Below are 20,768 nucleotides of genomic sequence, written 5' to 3' on the forward strand. Positions count from 1 at the left end.
CTGCCTTGCCCCAAACCGAACACTCTGCAAAAAGCATCATAGTGCTGATGAAGGCAAGCTATCTGCGGAACCCTTCCCTTGGGGCATATTTAAGGTTGCCTTGTGGGCTAATGGTCAGCCCACTTTGCAATTCCCCTTCACCATTCTCAGCAGATGCCCAGTGGTTCTGGTCAGGTTAGGATGACTGTGGTGAACAGAGATGCCTTCCGCAGCCGGGCTATTTGAGGACGACCAAGGTCACTTCCACTCTGACTGGCAACAGAGCAGCGCCGAGACGTCCTTCCTGCCAGACCACAAATCCTATAATAGCCCTCAGCATATTCAAACATGTTACCAAATATTGCGAGAGGGAAAGAAATAGTGTTGGACTTCACCAGGGCGGCCATCTGACTGTTTTTACCTTCCTTTTTAAAACCAACATTATGTCTCCATTATCCAGTGGCTTTCAGAAATGCAGAAATGTAGGAAGGACACGCTATCCAGCCTCGTGCAGCCGCCCAAATGAGGACTGCTTCTTGTATGGACCTCTTTAGTACCACTTCAGCAGTGTTATTGTTATTGATTTTTATGATCAACAAAGAAAAGTGTTCAGTTATAATTTTGTAATATTTGTATTCTTTAATGTTGTCATATGTATTTAATAAATATTATTTGGAAATTAAAAGCAAAGAGCCATGCATGTTTTCTGATTTACAAACTGGTTTTCCGACAGATGTTCTTTTTAGTTTATGTTACGAAATTGTAGTGTACGCGGGTTTGAATATATTCCCGTCTTCCTGTGTCTGTATTATTTGTATATATGTCTGCTTGCGTGCGTGTGTGTGTGTGTGTGTGCGCGTGCATTTGTGTGTGTGTATAAAGTGGGACTCCAGCTGCTGGACAACCACTGGCTTTTAACGGGAAAAGCAGCAGGGATCCATGGGTGTGTCCCCTGCAGGGAATGCTGCAGTGGGCAAGACTGAGTCCGTTTATAGAAGCCTGTGGTTTCCCACCAGCCAGGCACCCTGCGCTGCGTGTCTGTGTTTCACCCGCTGCGTATTCTACCAGCCCCTGCGCCTCTCCAGCCCTCGCACCGACCAGCTTTGTCCTAATTGGCCAGTTAAAGCCCTTCTACTGTTGCAGAGTGCAATAAACTAGATGAGAAAAGCATGGCCACAACTGCTGACAATGACTAAGGCTGTTTAAGCTGCTTGGCTATACACTTGTGTTTCCTGTGTGTGTGTGTGATGCCACGAGTGCATCTGGAGTCTTGGTGCTGAAATTGTTCCCCTGGAGGTTCATTTGCCTCAGGTCAGGTGGAAAGACCGCTTGCCCAGCAAGTACATTAGCTGTTCAAATCAATCAACCGTGGGAACTTCAAACCAGAAACACATTATGAATGTGCACGTTCATAGTAAGCACAATCACAGAGTACACTACATGGTGTAAACAGCGAGCCGTCTCACTGTCCCAGAAGAGACGTGTGAGACACTCTGCTTTGTGACCAAAATAGAAAACTCATTTCACTGCAGCCTATGTCTGTCTTAATTGCAAATCACCACTGCTCTTAAAAAAAAAATGTCCTGTGAGAGGAGTCGCCTATTCAAACTGCTGTTGCGCAGTCAACCTAACGGCCCTCTTGCGCGGTTGTGACACTTTGTGGCCAGCCTGTATGTATTTAGTGTCTGCTTGTTTGTTCCAAGTTTGACCGCGAGGACTGGAGAAACAATCCCCCTCTCAAACACAAATGGGTGGATGCCTGCCCCCTTTGCTATGCAGAGCAGATGCAGCACTTTCCATCTACATGTCTGTGATTTAGGAATTGTGAATTGTGGAATACGTGCACAAACTTTACACCAAGTCTAAACTGAGTGTGTTGGAAAGGAGCGTTTTCGCACTATAAGGTAACAATAACATAATTCCTGAAATGGACAAATGGTAAAATGTGTCTTGCTTTCTAGTGGTGAGTTATTAGTGCATCATACCAAAGGAATGTGCTGATTATCCTGTGAGGAAGGCTCCACTACTAAGCATGTCATAAATCACCTATTCGGTTGCCATGGGTCACGATGGATGCCCCCTTCCTCCTGTCAAAACTACAGCTCCCTTTTGTGTTTCTCCTGGCTGAATGACAAAAGGGCACTGTTATCTCTTGGAGGGGTGAGGAGGAGCAGGAAGCCTTATTAGTATTCAGGAAATGAACAAGTGCCTACTGCGGTCTGAATCAGAGCCTCAGAACTCAGTGAGACCAGGGTGCCTTTATTACAGCTGGCCTCGTCACAGGGGTCCGTACGGTTGGGTGACTCAGTTTCAGTAAAGTGATCTTCTCGCCCCAGTTCTTCTGGGCTTGGGGTCTATACGGAAGCTGGCTTAAACAGCATTGGCCTACTTGTTTCACATTTGGTGAGAAATGGCTTTCTATATTTACATACTACAAGTATAGAGATTACTCGTATCAGTGTCATAGCCACATCAGTCATTTGCCTCAGCCCACGGTGCCTGGGAGTGAAGGGAATAGATTCCTTCAGACACAGGAAATCCAGTCTGGAGACTGAGGCAAGTCCAGGCCTGGCCGGGCTGTGAGTTGTTGGCTGTGTGTGTGTGGGGTGTGTGTGTGTGGGGTCCTGCCCATCCAGAGCCCCATTCCTTTGGGGTGAGAATGGACACAGCTGCTGGGTCATGCAGGACAACGACAAACAGCAGAGGAAATGGAGGAATGCAGAGAAATGTTATGGTACTTAATGAGTCATTATGAGAGAATGTGTAATTGTGTTCGGTTGGGAGGTGATGCAGCCATTTCAGCTGTCAAAAGAGAAGAATGTGACAGCCGGAGCACTGTGAATATTAACAGCTCTGCCCACTTGTCCTCTTTACACAAAGTGGATGACTGAGTAAATGATTAAAGTTGTAATAATATTGTTGTAAGGTGCAAGACGAGAAAAATATTCACCCAGTCACTAAAAAAATTCCCGGGATTACTGATTCATCTGATAAGGTACCTGCTCAATATGCAACAAGCTGCAAATGTTGAAAACGTAAGTCTTGCATGTAGGGAAGTCTCATGACCACACCACAGGTGTGCCTCAGGGATCTGTACTAAGGCCCCTACTTTTCTCTATTTACACAACCTCCTTGGGTGAGATCATTCGCTGCCACAGATTTGCCAATCATTGCTATGCGGATGATACTCAACTTTACCTGACCTCCCCATTTGATGACTACTGTTTCTGATTTCTGCATGTCAGGGATATTTCAGTCTGGAAGAAAGATTGCATCTTAATCTCTCCAAAACTGAACTTTTGGTGTTTCCAGCTAATACAGCTATTCCCCAACAGATAAACATCCAGCTTGGCAAATCTTCACTGACCCCAGCTAAATTGGCATGTGACTTGGGTGTCCGACTACATTTCTCTGCATAGCGTCAATCACAAAAACATGTTGGCTTATCCTATTCAACATCAGCAAGATGAGACCTTATCTGACACAATATGACACAACTTCTAGTGCAGGTCATGTTCTTTCCAAACTGGACTATTGCAATTTATTGTTAGCTGGCCCATTGCTGCTTATGTAGTGAGACCATTAGCCTACAGATGATTCAGAATGCAGCAGCATGTCTGGTCTTTATCAGCCAAAGAAAACGTAATTATGTAACTCCGCTTCATTGGCTTCCTATATCAGCCAGAATTAGATTATAATCCCTCACTCTGGCTATAAGAAACTTGCTGGATCTGCACCTTGCTATTTCAATTCCGTGATCCAGCTCTACATCCCCTCTCACTCACTGCGGTCCTCTGATGAGCATCTGCTGTGTTGACCATCCATTAATTATTAAAAGAGGTAACAGTCAAGATTCTTTTCCTCAGTGATTCTTTGTTGGTAGAATTAGTTACCTAAAGTTCTAAATTTTTGTGATAGTTTTGGGACTTTCATTCTCTTATAGAGAATGGTTTGTATGTTTATGTTTTTTGTTAATATTCAACTCATTATTTTCATTGTTGATATTGAATATTGTTGCTATTATTATGGTTAATGGCTTTTCAACTTAATTTGAGACTATTATTTTTAACTAATGTGGTGTTCTGTAAGTCGCTTTGGACTAAAGTGTCCCAAATACCATAAACATAAATAATTTTTGAGGTGATACTCCCTAATGTCCACAATGATAAAGTACAGGTCCGGCTATAGGCAGGGGCTAAGCCCACCCAAGCATTGTGTCTTGCCCACCCAAACAAAGTAGAGAAGTCAAAGTTTTTTTTTCAGTTGTGCATCTGCGCAGTGTGCAGTCTCAAACTCAGCTTGGATGTAGATGAGTTGGTGTTGAGTGTAATGGTAGCTAGATGGTACATACCTGTGCAGTAGGCTTAGGTAGGCCTATGTAGGTAATCCCCCTCCTGATGCCTTAAAGTAAATTTCTGGCCATTTTTCACATGGATTTCTGTTTCTTAAAGTCACTGAGTGCTGTTGGTACCAGAAAAAAACCTGAAAACAATCAGTGCTACCTAGCTTGAGTTGCTGCAGCCAACAACAACAACTTGAAAACCCAGGCAGCTACAGTGCTGTACTATGGGGGGCATGGGTGTAGCACTGTAGCTGCCTGACGGCTCTAGCTGTTGGCAGGGATGGGCAAAAATACATAAAAAATATGCATTTTAAAATATAATATAAAATACACTAATTTTGAATACATCAAAATAAACTACAAAATACATAGCCATACCATGTGTAAAACCAAAATACTGAATATGTATTTTGAAAGTACTAAACATACTCTTTAAAAGGAGCATGATATCTAATACCTTCATCAGTAGGCCTACACTTACTCTGTTGATTAAGTGGACAATGTTTGAGAGCAACAGCTTTTCTCTGCCTACGAGACATGTCATAACCCGCAAACAGTCAACAGATCAATATGCTTACCTGCCTGTTACATCTCATAGCCTAAATACTGTATCAGAGATGCACTCTTGTCTTGCACTCTTGTCTTGTCAAAAAGTCTTGTCAAGCAAAATGAAGTGGAGACAAATCATAATTGGTTAGGCCTACCGGTTCCCGGTTCCATGTGTTTCCGATTGGATTGTTAAAGTTATCAAGAAACAGATCATTAAAGTTCTCAAGAAACTTGAGGTTGGTAATAGGGAGTGTACTGTGTGTGTGAGCAACTCATCCGTGTGAGTGTGTGAGTCACTCATCTTCCACTGGATCATCTTCCTGAATCTTAATATGATCACAAGTCTGGGTAAATTATGAATTAAAAGGAAATTACATTGTGTTACTTGAGGTGATATTTGGGGGCCAAAATGCAGATATAAAGTATTTTGATACAAAATACAAAGCCATTTTCTTCAACAAAATGAAATACAAATGACAACATAATATTTTGTATTTGAAATACTTATTTTATATATTATCTAACTATAATGGCAGTCCTATGGTGTACATGCATGCAGCCCTTTCACACTTCAATCACTTGATGCAGTTTACCAGTTTACGTTTTATAACTGGGGGTAAGCTACTTATCACTGTAAACTTTACCAAAATATAGGATGGTCTTCCCTCTATGATAGTAGGACACAACCTCCTTTTTTTGTTTAAGGCATTACTGGAAAAGTTACCTTTTACCTGACCTCTCTTCTGAACATGAAATCAATCTGCCACAATTCCTCCATGGTGATGATGAAATACATGTATCAGAAATATTGCCCTGCTGCAGTCAATTAGGCCTATGTCAATTTTGATCCAACTTGACCTTTTAGCTATGTTGCCCACCCAACATTTTTACCAGCCCACCCAAATGTAGTAGGCTAGAACCGGCCCTGATAAACCAGGCCTCTCAGACCGTAGTCTGCGTTCGTAATGACAATCCAGTAGACCTAACATAGGGAGGGAAAGCAATCTCATCGCCACCTAGTGGTTGCGTTCCTAGAGTTTAGCGGAGTGAATGGGATTTTTTTTTTTTAGAAAAAATATATCTCAGTGAACATTGGGATTAATTTAATGCCTTCCATATGTTAGGCACTGGGGTCACCTCTATTGCTTCTAGTGGTCACCTTATTTTTAGGATCAGTTGAATTGTTTTGAGTTTTTGTCGTAACATGTTGATAACAAACTACAGTTGCGTGTGACGTCACATGTTTGGGTGCTTAATCTCTAACTGATCAATACGGCGATTTGCTTAACTGGCTTAACATGTTTTTTGTAATAACAGAACGTGATGTAAACCGCGTGGTGATTACCTTTCTGTCTGGATAACTGGTGTTGTGCTTCTACTCACATGAAGAGCTGGCAGTAAGTGTTAAGTGTCAATGCTAGCCAGGTTAATAAACAAACCATGCTACCGTGAGTAAAGTCGAAGGGTAAAGTCACGTGACTTCTTTTGTAGTACGTTTATAAAACAAAAGGAGCCATTTCGATTTTTTTTAAATAAGGCAAAATAGGGTCTGACATTTTCACAGTTAGAAGAGTATTACTGTATAGACACTGAAAAAATATTTTTGTGGATAACATCGCTGATTTGGCTTCACAATATTTAAAAAAAAAAAAAATAGGTCTATGGAGCTGCTCTTCGATAGGAACGCAACCGCTTGGGGCGCTGGTTTTCACTTTCCCTCCCTATACATTGTAATATAACGCCACCCAAAGGCGATCCGTTGAACTGGCTCAAAGGGTAGATAAAAAAAGAAAGAAATTACTGTGCTTGTTTCGGTTTAAAATAAACGATTACTGTGATGTTTATACATTTGATAAATAGTAAGTATGAGGGTACACAATTGTTGACTGCAGTTCATTACACAGTAAACTAGTTTGAAAATCTCCCAAATCATTCAACGGCGCGGAACAGAAATGATCACTGTAGGAACTCAAAAACACGGTGCAAGGTTGTTACTCTTTAAACTGCCCCCCAGCATGGGAGGAGTAGTTAAAGCCAACCAACAGAGGACTTTGATAACCGGGTAAAAGTGTAAATGTTTATGTAATAGCCCCAAGCATAACAGTTATTAATTAATGCATGTTTATCACAATCTTTCAGTTTGACGGTCCGGTCAAGAATATTTACATGACAAGCTTGTAAACAAAGCAACATCTTGACATTTTATCGTTAACGTTAACTCCGCTGAAGCTTGAGGCGGCGAGCGTTATTTATAGTTAGCGTAACGTCACTGCGTTTAAGATTAGCAAGCTAGCTACACCTGAAATTCATATGAAGCGTCATACAATTTAGCTGAAATATGTCAACAACATCGTTGGATAAAGAACTGCAAGAACGTTTAAGAGAGGCCAGTGCCATCGGAGACATTGATGAAGTGCAGAGGCTGGTCGAGAGCGGAGTAAATGTCAACTCTCAAAATGAAATCAACGGCTGGTAAGCTAAGTTGAACATTTCTCATTACAGTGCTAAAAAATGCTTTACACATAAGAATTATTTCGTCATTATTGTGAGAATGGGAACTTTTGAAATGAAGCAACAGGAGAGGTGTCGAAGCTTTGTTTGCTAGCAGAATTGATCTGGTTGGCTAGTTAGCTTGCTAGCTAGCATGGGTGAAGAATGTTATCATCCATTAAACCAGTGTTAAGTTGTGTTTCAAGTGGCTGTCTAGCTTGCTAGCTGGGTAATACATAGTTTCAGTAGGGCGTTTTCAAGCATTGAGTTGTTTTTGGCATGCACGCAATTAACGGATTAGATAATTGGCGGTAATGGTTGGTGTTGCCTAACACTCTCAAGCGAGGTTTAACGTTAGTGCCAGGCAGAAGCCACTGTCTAAAATGTTTGGATGAATTCAGATTGATATTTTGCTTATTATGAATGTGACCCTGAGTGTGATATTAAGTGGGTGAAATGTAAAGTCGGATGAACTATCTTCATTACGCACGTGGAATAGAGTATCCACTCTTCTGGCGGCGAGACGTCATCGTTCTACCTCGTCGTCACTTGTTTCACTGTAGTCTTACCTGCAGTTATGCCAGAGAAGATTAAAGCAGATGCTTGGCTATGCTGTTTGCTGTGCCCTGGCAGTCTAAATAGTAAAATAGTAAGTTATTCCTGTGATATATTTAAATTAAATATTGACTCCATAGAAAACGGTGAAATGCGAAAGGATCACAAGCGTGTGTCCCTCCTTTCCTCAACATGTTATTTCTCTTTTCCTTTAGGACATGTTTGCATTGGGCATGCAAACGAAACCACAAAAACATAGTGGCGTATCTTCTGAACTCGGGAGCTGATCAGAATATTGTGACCGCCAAGGAAGAGTTAGCAGTACAGTTGACTAAAAAACCGGAGATCAGAAGACTACTAGGAAGTATGTTTTCATTACTTATTACTTTTATAATTAGTAAACTAAAGTGATTAATTAAACCATGTTATTATGAATGTGTCTGAGGCTGAATCGTGAAAAATAACTCACAAGCACTTTTGTTTGTGTGCCTCAGTGGAGGAAGAGGATGAACCAGAACCAGTTAAAGAACCAGAGTTGCCAATCATCCCCAACTACCTGTCCAACCCGCCCTTCATATACACCGGGTCCGATAAAGATGATCTGATGATTGCAAAAAATGGCACCCAGAACGGCTCCAGTGACCTGGAGGACCCGGACAGTGAGCCAGCCACACTGTCCCCTACCCAGGAGCACCCGCCCCAGCCGCTGCCACAGCAACCGCATGCCCTGCTGTCGCAAATGCATCCAAGTGCCCCGACACGAGTCACGCCTTCCCAGCAGCCACAGCATCCACAGTCACTGCCCAGTCCCCGAGACGGCCCATTCATCCCGGTTTCGGAGCAGAACGGTGTGGTGTCCACCCCGACACCAACCATGAATGGCGGCCTGCCCATTGAGATCTCGCCCGAGCCGCACCTCCCCCACATGTTGGCGCAGAATGGCACTGTGTGCCCCACCGTGCCCTCCCCGGGCACCAGCTCAGGCCAGCAGGCGCCCATCAGCCGACAGCAGTCCATCCCCCAGCAGCTCAACGGGCCCCAGGCCGCCGGCTCCATGCCCGCCTTCCAGCCTTTCTTCTTCACCAGCACCTTTCCCGTCAGTTGTCAAGGTGAGCACTCGCTTCCTCACCAGTCATCCATCCCTCCCTCCCTCATGCTTCATTCACCTCATCATCCATCCATCCATCCATCCCTCACTCCCTGAATTTATGCTTCATCCATCCATCCATCCATCCCTCCCTCACTCCCTGAATTAATGCTTCATTCACCTTCATCCATCCTTTAATCAGTTATGCAGTTTTGCTTATGTTGTCTAGACAGTGACTATTGAGCAGTTGGACAAAGAGTGTTAGACATGTGTCTGTTCTGTCAGTATATTTAGTGACATTGCACTTACATGGTGTGTTCAATGAGCAAGAGATTAATTGGCTATATGGTGTGGAGGACATTTTTCAATCAGTGTATGATTGATCAATGTTATTCCTATGTATTCTTTGTTGTCCACACTCCAACACCACCCTGTCAACCCTTCTGTCTTCTCAGAGCTGGTTCTGAAGGTGCGCATTCAGAACCCCAATGCTCGGGAGAACGACTTCATCGAGGTGGAACTGGACCGGCAGGAACTGACCTACCGCTCGCTGCTGAGAGTTTGCTGCCGCGAGCTGGACATCAGCGTTGAGCACGTGGAGAAGATCCGCAAGCTGCCCAACACCATGCTGAGAAAGGTACCCACTAGAGGGCTCATATGCTGCATTGCAGAAGGCTCGGAAGTTGGATATTCCCTTTTTGGGATCCGCCAGACAAACTCGGAGGTCAAGGATTCTGAGTTCCCACTTCTAAACTCGGGGGAAGGCGATCTACCCTGACGTCAAAGTCGGAATTGAAGTTCAACCTCTGATGTCCGACTGGTCTGGAATGCAGTGTTGGATCAGGGCAAGAGTCATAGCTTCTCTTTAAACAGCTCCTAATCACAATAGCAAAAAGAACTGAGCTCTTGGTAGTCGGTGTTCAGGCTGTGGTTTACATATTTTACAGTCCACTTTTGCATATGGTACTAGCATCACAAGGAACCAGTTCAGATGCTTTTATATTCATTCCGATGCAGGAAAACCACAGCAATATTGAGGCACTATTTTTTTTAACTCTTCCTTCAGAATTCCATAACTACTTGTAGCTTAGAAGGACCTTTGTCCACCAACATTTACACATTTAAGTCTTGGTCGCATAGATTTAATCGACAGAACCAGTTGAAGACAACATATACAAACTACTACTGATTTAGAGTTAGTGTTTGTTTTGTTTGTTTGTTTGTGTCTTCAAATAGAGCGTGGACATCTAGCTGAGAAATGAAGCGTTGTGAGCAAGAGCCCTTTGGCCTGTATTAGGCTGGTGATGCAGAAGACAACTTTTTGAGTGATGTTGCTGGGCACCATTCCTGAGTACTATGGTTCGTGCCAGAGCCATAGAGAGAGTTGCGACAGTCTGATGTCGTCGTCACATGGTTCAGAGCATGGTACGCCTCAATAGTTCCTAAAAAGCTGTGCTTTATAGCTGTTTGGCACAGACAGCAGGAGGGCAGGATATGTATTCCTGATGCTGGAGGGCGGGATCTAGTAACTCATTGGCTACTAACCAAGTTATGGCAGTTCTATGATCTTTTACCGTCTCCATAACCCAGAAACTGGCATGGAAAAGAGCTGCCATTTTTTCCACAGTCTCCTATGGAAGTGTCACCTGTTTTCTCTGTTTTCTCTACCGCTCTGGTTCAGCCATGTGCCCATGTGCTCTTTGATTTAAACTTTGACCATCAAGTCAGTTTATCATGATCAGAAATGTGATTGCGCATAACATTGTTCAGACATTGCCCAGACATTGCCCAATTGATTAACACTGTATGTGTGTGTGTAAGAGTGGTAGTTTATGTGTGTGAGGGAGAGAGTGTTGGTGTATGTTTGGTAGAGGGTAGAGAGAGTGTTACTGTGTGTGTGTGTGAGGGAGAGTTACTGTGTGTGTGTGTGTGTGTGTGTGTGTGTGTGTGTGTGTGTGTGTGTGTGTGTGTGTGAGTGTGTGTGTGTGTGAGTGTGTGAGAGAGAGAGACTTACTGTATGTGTGCGTGAGGGAGAGTCTCCATCAGGCCTGAGCACCAGCACGGGGCCCTGAGGCTGCTGTGTCCGGCTGGCTGCACCCATCACAGCGCTTGACCTCAGCACTGAGGACGCTGCCTCTTGCAGGAAAACAAAGCCAGGAGCTGTGAATTTCACATTTAAAGGTGCTCTAAGTGATGTTACGTGGTTTCTAATTCGAAACATTTTTTGTCACATACAGCAAACATCACCTTACCATCCGCTAGCTGCCTGTGGCCTGAATACACTGTAAAAAAAAATGCGGTCTCTGCTGACAACTTGGTCCAGCCTGGACCATAAAAACATAAACTGTTACAGCCAATCACCGACAAGATGCGTGTTTAGGAGCGTTTCAGTTGCACAGGAGGGAGGGGGAGGGAGTAGCGAGCTAGCTTTCTGTTTTGGTTGAAAGTCAACAGAAGTGACGTTGCCCAACATCACTTAGAGCACCTTTTATAACCCCATAGTGTAGCAAATCTGAGCACACGAGACCTCTGAAGTTCACCTACAAAAAAGCCCCAAAGCTGTCGTCTTTGCCCATATAAGGAGATCCGGCTACTAACCATGGGAGCTAACTAACCATGGGAGCTAACTAACTCATCTACTTATTTATGTCTTAACGAAGATCACAAGAGCCACTCTAAATCAGATGACAAAAGTGTGTAGGGCAAAACATCTGCATTTCAGACCTGGGCAAAGATGGCAGCTTTTTTGTAGGCGAACTTCAGAGGTCTATTACCTTCGCTCTGCCCAGCACGCTGTTTACCTCCAGCATCATCATCTCATCTCCTCTCCTCCTCTGTGTGTCCGCAGGACAAGGATGTGGCTCGGCTGCAGGACTTCCAGGAGCTTGAGGTGGTGCTGGAGAAGTCTGAGGGCTTGTCGCTCTTTTCCACTGGGGGCGCAGGCAGTCTGGCCGACCGGCCCTGCTACAACATGAAGGCCTCTCGACTCACCTACTGACGGCTCCTGAGGCCTCTAGGTGGCGCTCTGCCCGTCGCCTTATGCCCATCGTCGCATGGGTTCCTTTGCAAAATTCTGTTACGATTTGTCATATAGCCTCTCTGTTAACCAGCCAAGAAGGCCCTGTTTTCCTCATCGATCTGTATCATGATATGACTCGTTTCCTCAGTGGTCTTTATCATGATTCTAAAGGTGTCTTTCTACCCATCATGTCTCCACTAGTTATTTAGCCAAGCATGGGTCCTTTGGCGGATAGCCAGATAGCTGGTAGGTCTATACATACACATACACACACACAGAGTGCTGCTGTCTGCACGTGAATAAACCTGCTCTCTCTCTCTCTCTCTCTCTCTCTCTCTCTCTCTCTCTCTCTCTCTCTCTCTCTCTCTCTCTCTCTCTCTCTCTCTCTCTCTCTCTCTCTCTCTCTCTCTCTCTCTCTCTCTCTCTCTCTCTCTGCCTTCACCCAGTGCAGTGTTATTCTCTAACATTCCTGGATCTGTGTCAGCAGTATTTACTAGTGGCTTTACTAGTCCTCCGTGTGCCATGTTAGCTCCATGTGTAGCGCCGAGCGGTGGAGTGCTAACGTTCAGCACTAACCCCAGTTATTTAGGGGGGAAAGGCTGTTGGAGCACACTTTGGGTGAACCTGCTTGTCTAAGAATGCTGTGAGGAAACATTTGATTTAATGCTATTTGGGGAGGAGAAACCTGGCTGCAAATTATGGCTATGTATGTTTTGTTTGGATGAGCCCTTGTGCACTTTATTGAGTTGGGTTCCCATGATATGTTATATTTGGGAATTTTTTTTTTTTCATTGTTGTGATTGTGTTTTAAAGTGAAATGTCCATAGCTGTGATGACTCTAATACCAAATACTTATATTAACCATTTAGACAGACTCTTCAGAGAAGACTACCAGTCAGAGCATAATGTTTTATTAGGCATGAGGAAGCCAGTCGTTCATGAGCAGAAATGAGTCATGTAGCAGATTTGTTCTAGTTCAGAGGCTAACTAGAGGTAGTTTTAGGAGAGGGTAAAAAAAGAGCTTCCACAAACACTTAGCTTCCTTCCCCAGGATCACTCTTAATAGGTAGGGGGTATGTAATACAATCACAGTTTCAAAGGATGAGTTTCATCTGACATAGGAAAATGTCAAATCTTTGTTATTCATTGTTTTTGAACATCTTTATTTTTAAAAAGCTTGATTTAACGTGACAAGGTGTTTGCCTCAGTAGGAATTGTTTTCTAACCAGTTTAGTTGCAGGTTGCAGCCCTCACCGACGCCATTATGGAAAAAAAGCTTAGCCTCTCCAAAACCAAATGGTTTTTCATACCTGATCAAGACTGTAAAAGTGAATATTGAGCTTACCTTCTGCAAATATGCGCTTGCCATTGCCGGCTTGCATATTAGGAAAAAGGTCCAGAGGTGCACTATGTGTATTGGATGAATATACCACTCATATATGTTTTAACTGGTTGATGAGTGGCTATTCAACATGGTTATCGACAGACAGCTATAGAGAGAGCTCTTCTTTTTTCCTTTAATATTATTAATATTATTTCTGTTTTAGCAGTGAGTGCCCAAAACCTGTGATTTTTACTATTAAAATGTTTATAACGCCCATCTTGTTTATGTGTAAAACACTAATCTGCTTTAATATTTTTATTTACTGTATTTTGGGATAGGTGTCTTATTTTTAAAAATACAAAACTAGATGTTATAATTTTCTCCGTTGGAGTCTGTTGCCCATGGAGAGTGTGAAACGGAGAGAGTGGAGAGGGAGAAAGAGCGCGTGGAACCACACCACAGTGGAGATGAAGCGAAGCGCGTCACCACCTCCTGCAGACGCGTGCAGAATGGCCAACAGGAAGTGCTGAAGGAAGCAGGGTTGAAGGCTGGGCGGGCTGCATGTCCGCAGCGTTGGCGGCGGCGGCGGCTGTTTGTTCTATTTGTGAGGATGTTGAGTGCTTTTAAAAATAAACGCTGGCCCTGGGAAAGGTGCTTGGTGAAAAAAAAAAAAAAAAAAAAAAAAAAGCCGGACTGTGATTGGTTGTCCCTCCTCTGCTACAGATCCTTAGAAAGCGCTTTTGCTTGGTGTGTTTGATTTTCCATTCAAGGGATTTTGGCAGATGCTAGGAGATGACTGTTAATGGGTATTTTGAGCAAACACAACTTAACCTGTCCATTCAGAGTCTGATATTGTTCTAGTCAAGTTAGGATCCTAGAGATGTAGCATTAATGTAGTATAAAGTCATTCAGCCTTGACTTTGAGAATGTGTCAGGGGCGTGGAAGCACTTGCATGTGAACAGGTCTTAACCAGAATGTCCAGATAGCATTGGCTGTTATACTGTAGCGCACCACAAGAGGGAGTAATCAAATCAGTGTTTGCTCAAATTACCTGCCTTTCAGAATCTGCATTCAAAAGAACAATACTGGAGATAGTTAATCAGAGATGGACGAAGTACACAATTCCTTTACTTAAGTGAAAGTATAGATATCCTTGTCAAATATTACTCCAATACAAGTGATTAAGTTGAAGTACAGAAGTACTTGCTTTTAAAAATACTTAAGTATTCAGGAACTGTTCATATGGATGCAATCATATAATCAAACATATTAATACTCAAGTAAATGTACTTACAGTAGTTACTGTCCACCCCTGTAGTTAATTAATGCAGTTAGGACTACTTTTGTCCAGATAGCTGACAGATTTGGATTTAATAAGCTACTATCAAAGCAGGACACAACTCACAATATAACTTCATCTTACAGTCTTGGTATTCGTTGGCTTAGTTTGTGCTGCACATAGTGTAGTCCTGCACTGCATTGGTGACACTAGTCTCAAAGCAAGCATACCAATAGGTTAAAAGGTGTGTAAACTCACTTCTTCCAAAACAGTTGGATGAGATCTAAGTCAAAAGTCACCAAGTCAACAACAGCATCTCAAGTTTCTAGTAAAGCAACAATCCCTGAAAGGAGACATAACATGCTCGCCCTCCCCCACGATTTGTCCTGTTTAGTCTGATTTGGCACAGGACCCTCAGCTGACTCGCGTAAACACAAAACACACACTCATACCAGCAGCCAGCCCGGAGCGACCAGTGAGCCAGTGGTGGTGTTGGACTGACCCGCTGCAGCCCCAGGCTGTGCCCGGCGCTCGGCATACGCAGCTGGACCGTCATGGCACGTTGCCACGGGTGCTCAGAGCAGGTGGCCATCTGACCTTCTGTGCCCTGTGTTATGTTGCTGGTGTGACTATAGACATCTGAAGTGCGCCTACAAAAAGGACCCAAAGGTGTCATCTTTTCCCATAAAAGGAGATCTGGATGGTACCCATTTTTTGAAGGCGAACTTTAGAGGTTTATGTTTTGTCAGTGCAGAATGGAAGATTGAATCTTTCAACATTCATCAGTTCTGGATGGTCACCATCAGAACACTCAGATGAGCTGATGATCTTATAATCTAGTTTGGGTAGATGGACCTGCTCCTCTGCATTACATGTCTTACCTCATGTGTTGATCCTGATACCTGACTAAATTCACTCAGTTAGCTGAATGCTAATTGAACCTGATTTGACCCAAGAGCAGTACAGTTACTCCAGCAGTGTAACGACCGGTCAGATGTGCTTGGGGCCTTGAGAGCAAGGACACGCCAAGGGTAATGTCTCTTGAGGTCAGATTAGTAGGACATGCATGCATGCATGTGGTTTTAGTGCCTGACTTGAAAACCAAAATGTGTTAGTGAGTGCATGACGCTCTGTTCCCTATTGCGTGTCTTCCAGATGTCGTGAGCACAGGCTGTCCATTCTCAAATGGGAGCGGCAGACCCTCTTACATAATGGCACCGTGCTGACACAAGTACAGAGAGTGACAACTTATTGTTCAAGTGAGCATGTGTCCACACGTCTGGACGACGTCTGACCTCTTGGACAGTCAAGGGATCAGATTAATACAACAGTCCCCTCTCCTTTGTCCCCATGCAGGCAGGGCAATAATCTTATAAGCGGCCATAATCCAGTCAGTGTTTTCATACTCTTTATTAACCTCTGCCCTTCATCTGACAATGTCTATACGTTCACTTTGAGAACCCTTTCAGGCCTAGACCACAAAAGCACTGAATGTAATGAAGGCTGTATTCTAAGTAGAAATCCCACAGGTTCTCATTTGGGATTGGAAAGGCCTGCATTCGTGCCACCAGGGCACTTCTCTGGGGATAAACATGCAGAGGTACTTACGGCTTTGACATAACGCCACATTAACTGGGTTTTCATTGCCAGGCTATATCAGGCATTAAGGAAAACGTTGTTCCTTTATGCCCTGGGAGTATGTAAGAATTTCACGTGTTTTCATAGTCCTTCCTAATTACTGTTCCCTGAAATTCTTCTCGTAATGCCATGGAAGATTATAACTTCCTACAACCCTGAAAAACCCTCATATAGCCAGGCAAGGGGCGCTGCTAGAAAATGTGGGCCCTATGACAGACAATAACCCCCATAATATATAGTATTGGGGGCCGCCTGTCAATGAACCCCCCCCCTTAGAACCCCACACACACACACACACACACACACACAGTGGCGCCCCTGTAGCCAGGTCAAATTCAACCAGTTTCTTTTTTTTTTTTTAAGTAAATTTTTATTGAAGGAAAGTTTCGTAATACAGGGTGTACATTGTGACACATCCTTCTTTTTTGTTTTTGTTTTTTCCAAATAAGGAACCCAATCCCACCCCACCCACCCATACACACTGCCTTAATATGAAATGAAAGAAAAGTAATGTATGCATAAAAATATATAAAAAATAGAAAACAAAACATAGCACGTCTCGTTTCCAGATAGTATGTCTGAGCACAACATGCATATACCCATGTACACACACAGTGCATATATTAACAACTATACAGACAAATATGTACATAAATACATGCATTTTTTACAATTCAACCGGTTTCTTATTGTGTTCCTCAACAAAAGTGTCAGGGTTGCTCTCCAATCTCCTGATGCTGCTCTTCTCTTGGGGTGTATACATATATGTGAAATGCCTACAACCAGCCACACAAGCTGGAGGGTGTTGGAGTAGCAAGTGTCAGCCTTCCTCTCAGTCTCCCACGAATTCCACTCAGTCTCCGATCAGTCATGATGACATCACGAATGATGGGCACTTTAACGTTAGTCCATTAACTGGAGCATGTCATATGACACTTCTCGCAGCTATCACATACCGCACTGTATTCATCTTATTTTCTGCTCCACATTAATTGTTCATCACCTGCAGGCCTTGCTCCTGCCCTTTGGGTTCCTGCATGAATCAACCCTTGTGACATTGATTGTGTGTGGGGTGGGGGAGCAGCTTAGACCTGTGCCCTCCTGCGTTCCTTAAGCCTGTGAACTATTTCCCAGTATGTGTGGGTGACAGGCAGAGGAGGGTCCTGGTGGGGTGAGCTCACCACCCAGCACCGTGTGCCACAGTCTGGCTGGCAGTCTGTGGCCATTATCCTTGGCCCACACCTCTAATCCAGACAGGGTTGCAGCAACTCACACCCAGCGTGGTCCAGGGTTGCAGCAACTCCAATCCAGCCGGACTCACGTTTCAAGTTTTTCAGTCCCTAATCTAGATTGGTAATAAAAAAAAGCCAAATTGGGAGATAACAACAACAACACTTGGCAGTTCCAAATGAAAAATGCATTTCCAAGCCATTCACTGCAATGCCAGTGTGTCCTTCTATTATGAGCGTTTAAGCTGCATTGTAAAATGAACTAAGCACACAGAAGCTTTTGATGTAAATAGTATAAACACATTATGTGCTCCACTGTTAAGAGTTCACTTAGGGGGAGAGGTTTTTTAAGGTGTAAGCCATTATTCAAATGATACCTACGTCATTTTCTAAATGACGGCTACAATCTCACTTCAGTTCTTCAGAGGTGTGATAGAACAGGGCCGGAACTAATAATTTTTGGGACGCAACTGCTGCTATTACACTTGCCAATATGTCCCTACGTGCATAAAATGGGTAATAATGACTAATAAGTTTAGGTAAACATTAGGAATTGATGAGAAGATAAAACTTCAAAATATTTTGACAATACATGATTTTCACAGTCCATGGTGTGGTTGAATGATACTTACAGGGAAGCTAAATACCCTACAGGAAACACCACACAGGCATTACCAGTGCATGGGGAAGCTGTATAACTTCCCATTGTCTCAGCCAATACTATACACACATTATATACGTAGAATCACTCCTGATTTGTTGCATCTCATCATGTTCCATCTGATTGATTGATTCAGTTTCATGGTTAATGATGATGTATTTTAACATCTTGTCAATGAACTGTCTTGGTCAGGGGACTATGGGGGTCAAAGGGTCACTTTTCAAGAATTTTGAAATATGCTTGCGCGTTGAAAAGACAACTTCACTCGTACTGCATTTAGCAACCAGACAAGCTTCACAGCATATAAACCACAAGGACGGCTGCAGCTTTGCCTGCTCTCATGTAGCCATGGCAACACAGTGGAGCAGGGCTTGGCAACATTACACAATGCACTGTAGCAAATGCATGCCTGCTTTGGAGAGGGTCTTATTGCACTGTTTTTGTCTTCTTAAGCTTCGTAAGGCCAGGGCCAGCTCAGTGTCCGTCGGGCGAGCAGGGGGTTGAGCACTGGAGCTGCTATTCTGCATTGGACACACATTCAGGCCAGCCCAGCCGTGTAGCGGCGGGAATGTGAGGTCTCTGGGGCCTCGGCAGGGGTGAGGGCAGGAATGGACTGGACGCACTGGTAGTGGTAGTGGTAGTGGTAGTGGTAGTGGCGTGGAATTGGTGTGAAACGCTCAGTGTAAACGCTCACACACAGACACACACACACACACAAAGTGTAAACGCTCACACACACACACACACACAGACACACACAGACACCGAGAACACAAACTTTGGGGTCAACTGGTGTTGGAGGGCAGTCATACTGTTTCCATGAAGGTATAACATACAGTTGATGACCTTTTCCTTGTCCAGTCTAAGCAGTGTGTGTTTGTGTGTGTGTGTGTCTGCATCTGAGTGAGGTTAGGTCTGGGGAGTGTTGGGCCTCAGCTTCCCAGCAGGAGCTGTGCTTGGGAAGGAAGGCTGTATGTCGACTGCATGTGAGGTACAATGGCTCAGCACAGTTTCCCACGCTGTGTGTCGCATTCCCCTTCTGGACTATAATATACTACAGTTTTTTACAATTGTTTACACACGTTTTCAAAACTCTGTGTCTATTTTTCAAAACTCCACACACAAAACCCACAACTGCTCACACAAAATGCAAAATGCCCCAAATCTCCAGCAAAATGACACACAACATTCAAAATGTCAAAAACACATGTTTAAAGCAAACATTCGCCTCACATTACAAACACTTTTGTCATAATATGACATTTTGGATACATCATGTACACACTGTTGCTCAAAACCTAAAGCTCTTCTGTCTTAGGCTTTCTATATGTATTTCCATACAAGAGTGAAAGTTACTGTATCAACAAAGAGAAGTTGAAATACACAGTAAAAATGCAAGCAATGTTGAAACCAAAAATAGTGATTTTTCCCAAATAATTTGCTGTTGTGAATACAGTATTTTACAGCAAACAAGAAAAAAAGCAAAGAAGAATACACTGACCACCAGATGTGGATGGAGTTTGGAAAACACTGATTTTGTTTTTTTCTAAAGACAAGTGTGTGTGTGTGTGTGTGTGGGGTCATGTACAGTATGTATTCATAGGCCTATAGACCCTTTCAACTGCAGAAACAAACAATTCTACAGTAAGCGTTCCATTTTCTGGAGGCACAAAAAAATGTATTGAGCTAATGGTACTGTAACATGGTGACATGGAAATAGAGTAAAAAGACAAATTTTAATAAAGTCAACTTTTTGTAGAACATTACTGTAAGCTAAAGTCCGATTACTGTATTTTCTCTAATTTTCAAAGTATCTGCGTTGGTTCTGAAAATTTCAACCGGAAATCCTCTAGGAGCAGATTGAAAGGGTCTATCCCTATATAGAGAGTATATCTATTCATAGACCTATACTAAGGCAATGATTGGATGGTGTTCAGTAAAGAGTGTTTGCACATGTGAAGAGAAAGAGTGAAGCACTGGTGATTTAGTGTGCCATTTTGATGGGTTGTGTTTGAAGAACGAAATCAAGTTACTTCCTGTTAGAATTTTGTGTGTTAGGTAGAAAATTGTGTGTTGTGTTTTGCAAAATGTGTTTTAGTCAATTGAAAACTGAGTCAAACACTAAGAATTAGTGTATGGTTTTGCAGATTTGGTGTCGGGTTATGATGTTTGGAGGACATGTTTAGAAAATTGTGTTTTTTTTTTTCATTTGCTCCTTTAAATAAGTGTATAGAACAGGTTCCTTCTACTTATGCTATTGAAATCTAATAAAAAGAAACTTAAACTAATGAGCTGAAACTATTGTTAAATATTCTATTGTTCAGTTTCTTGATCATTGGCTATTTTAATATAAATACCCCAACCTGAAACTGCAGGAGGCTTTTGTTGCGGGTATAGACCTACTGGAGGGCCCTTGCCTCATTTTTTTCAATGCAATGCTTCATGAAATTAAGTCTTCATTTTTAGTCATTGCCAGCTCTTCCGCTTAAATGTATTAGAATTCCCTCCGTTACAGTCTGTGCATTCCTACGACTGATGAGGAAATATCTTGTTCTCGATATTACAGCGCCCCCTGGTGGTATTCCAAACACATTGGTGCTGCCCTATATTTCAGC

General features: G+C 43.1%; 1 protein-coding gene across 1 annotated transcript; it reads left to right on the forward strand.

Annotated features, from left to right (window-relative positions):
- Positions 1–6,715: 6,715 nt before the first annotated feature.
- Positions 6,716–13,619, forward strand: ankrd40 (ankyrin repeat domain 40). Its single transcript, XM_048246838.1, has 5 exons — positions 6,716–7,342; positions 8,131–8,279; positions 8,410–9,024; positions 9,458–9,639; positions 11,851–13,619. The coding sequence occupies exons 1-5, from the start codon at positions 7,209–7,211 to the stop codon at positions 11,998–12,000; spliced, it is 1,230 nt and encodes a 409-aa protein (XP_048102795.1). The 5' UTR covers positions 6,716–7,208; the 3' UTR covers positions 12,001–13,619.
- The last annotated feature ends 7,149 nt before the right edge of the window (positions 13,620–20,768 follow it).

The sequence above is a fragment of the Alosa alosa genome, chromosome 6, assembly GCF_017589495.1.
Source record: "Alosa alosa isolate M-15738 ecotype Scorff River chromosome 6, AALO_Geno_1.1, whole genome shotgun sequence".
Taxonomy (NCBI): domain Eukaryota; kingdom Metazoa; phylum Chordata; class Actinopteri; order Clupeiformes; family Clupeidae; genus Alosa; species Alosa alosa.

Bases quoted from the DNA above. Each gene is read 5' to 3' on its own strand.
- ankrd40 (XM_048246838.1), top strand. From the start codon at position 7,209: ATGTCAACAACATCGTTGGATAAAGAACTGCAAGAACGTTTAAGAGAG. The intron at 8,280-8,409 runs GTATGTTTTCAT...TGTGTGCCTCAG, and splicing joins GATCAGAAGACTACTAGGAA to TGGAGGAAGAGGATGAACCA. The intron at 9,025-9,457 runs GTGAGCACTCGC...CTGTCTTCTCAG, and splicing joins CTTTCCCGTCAGTTGTCAAG to AGCTGGTTCTGAAGGTGCGC.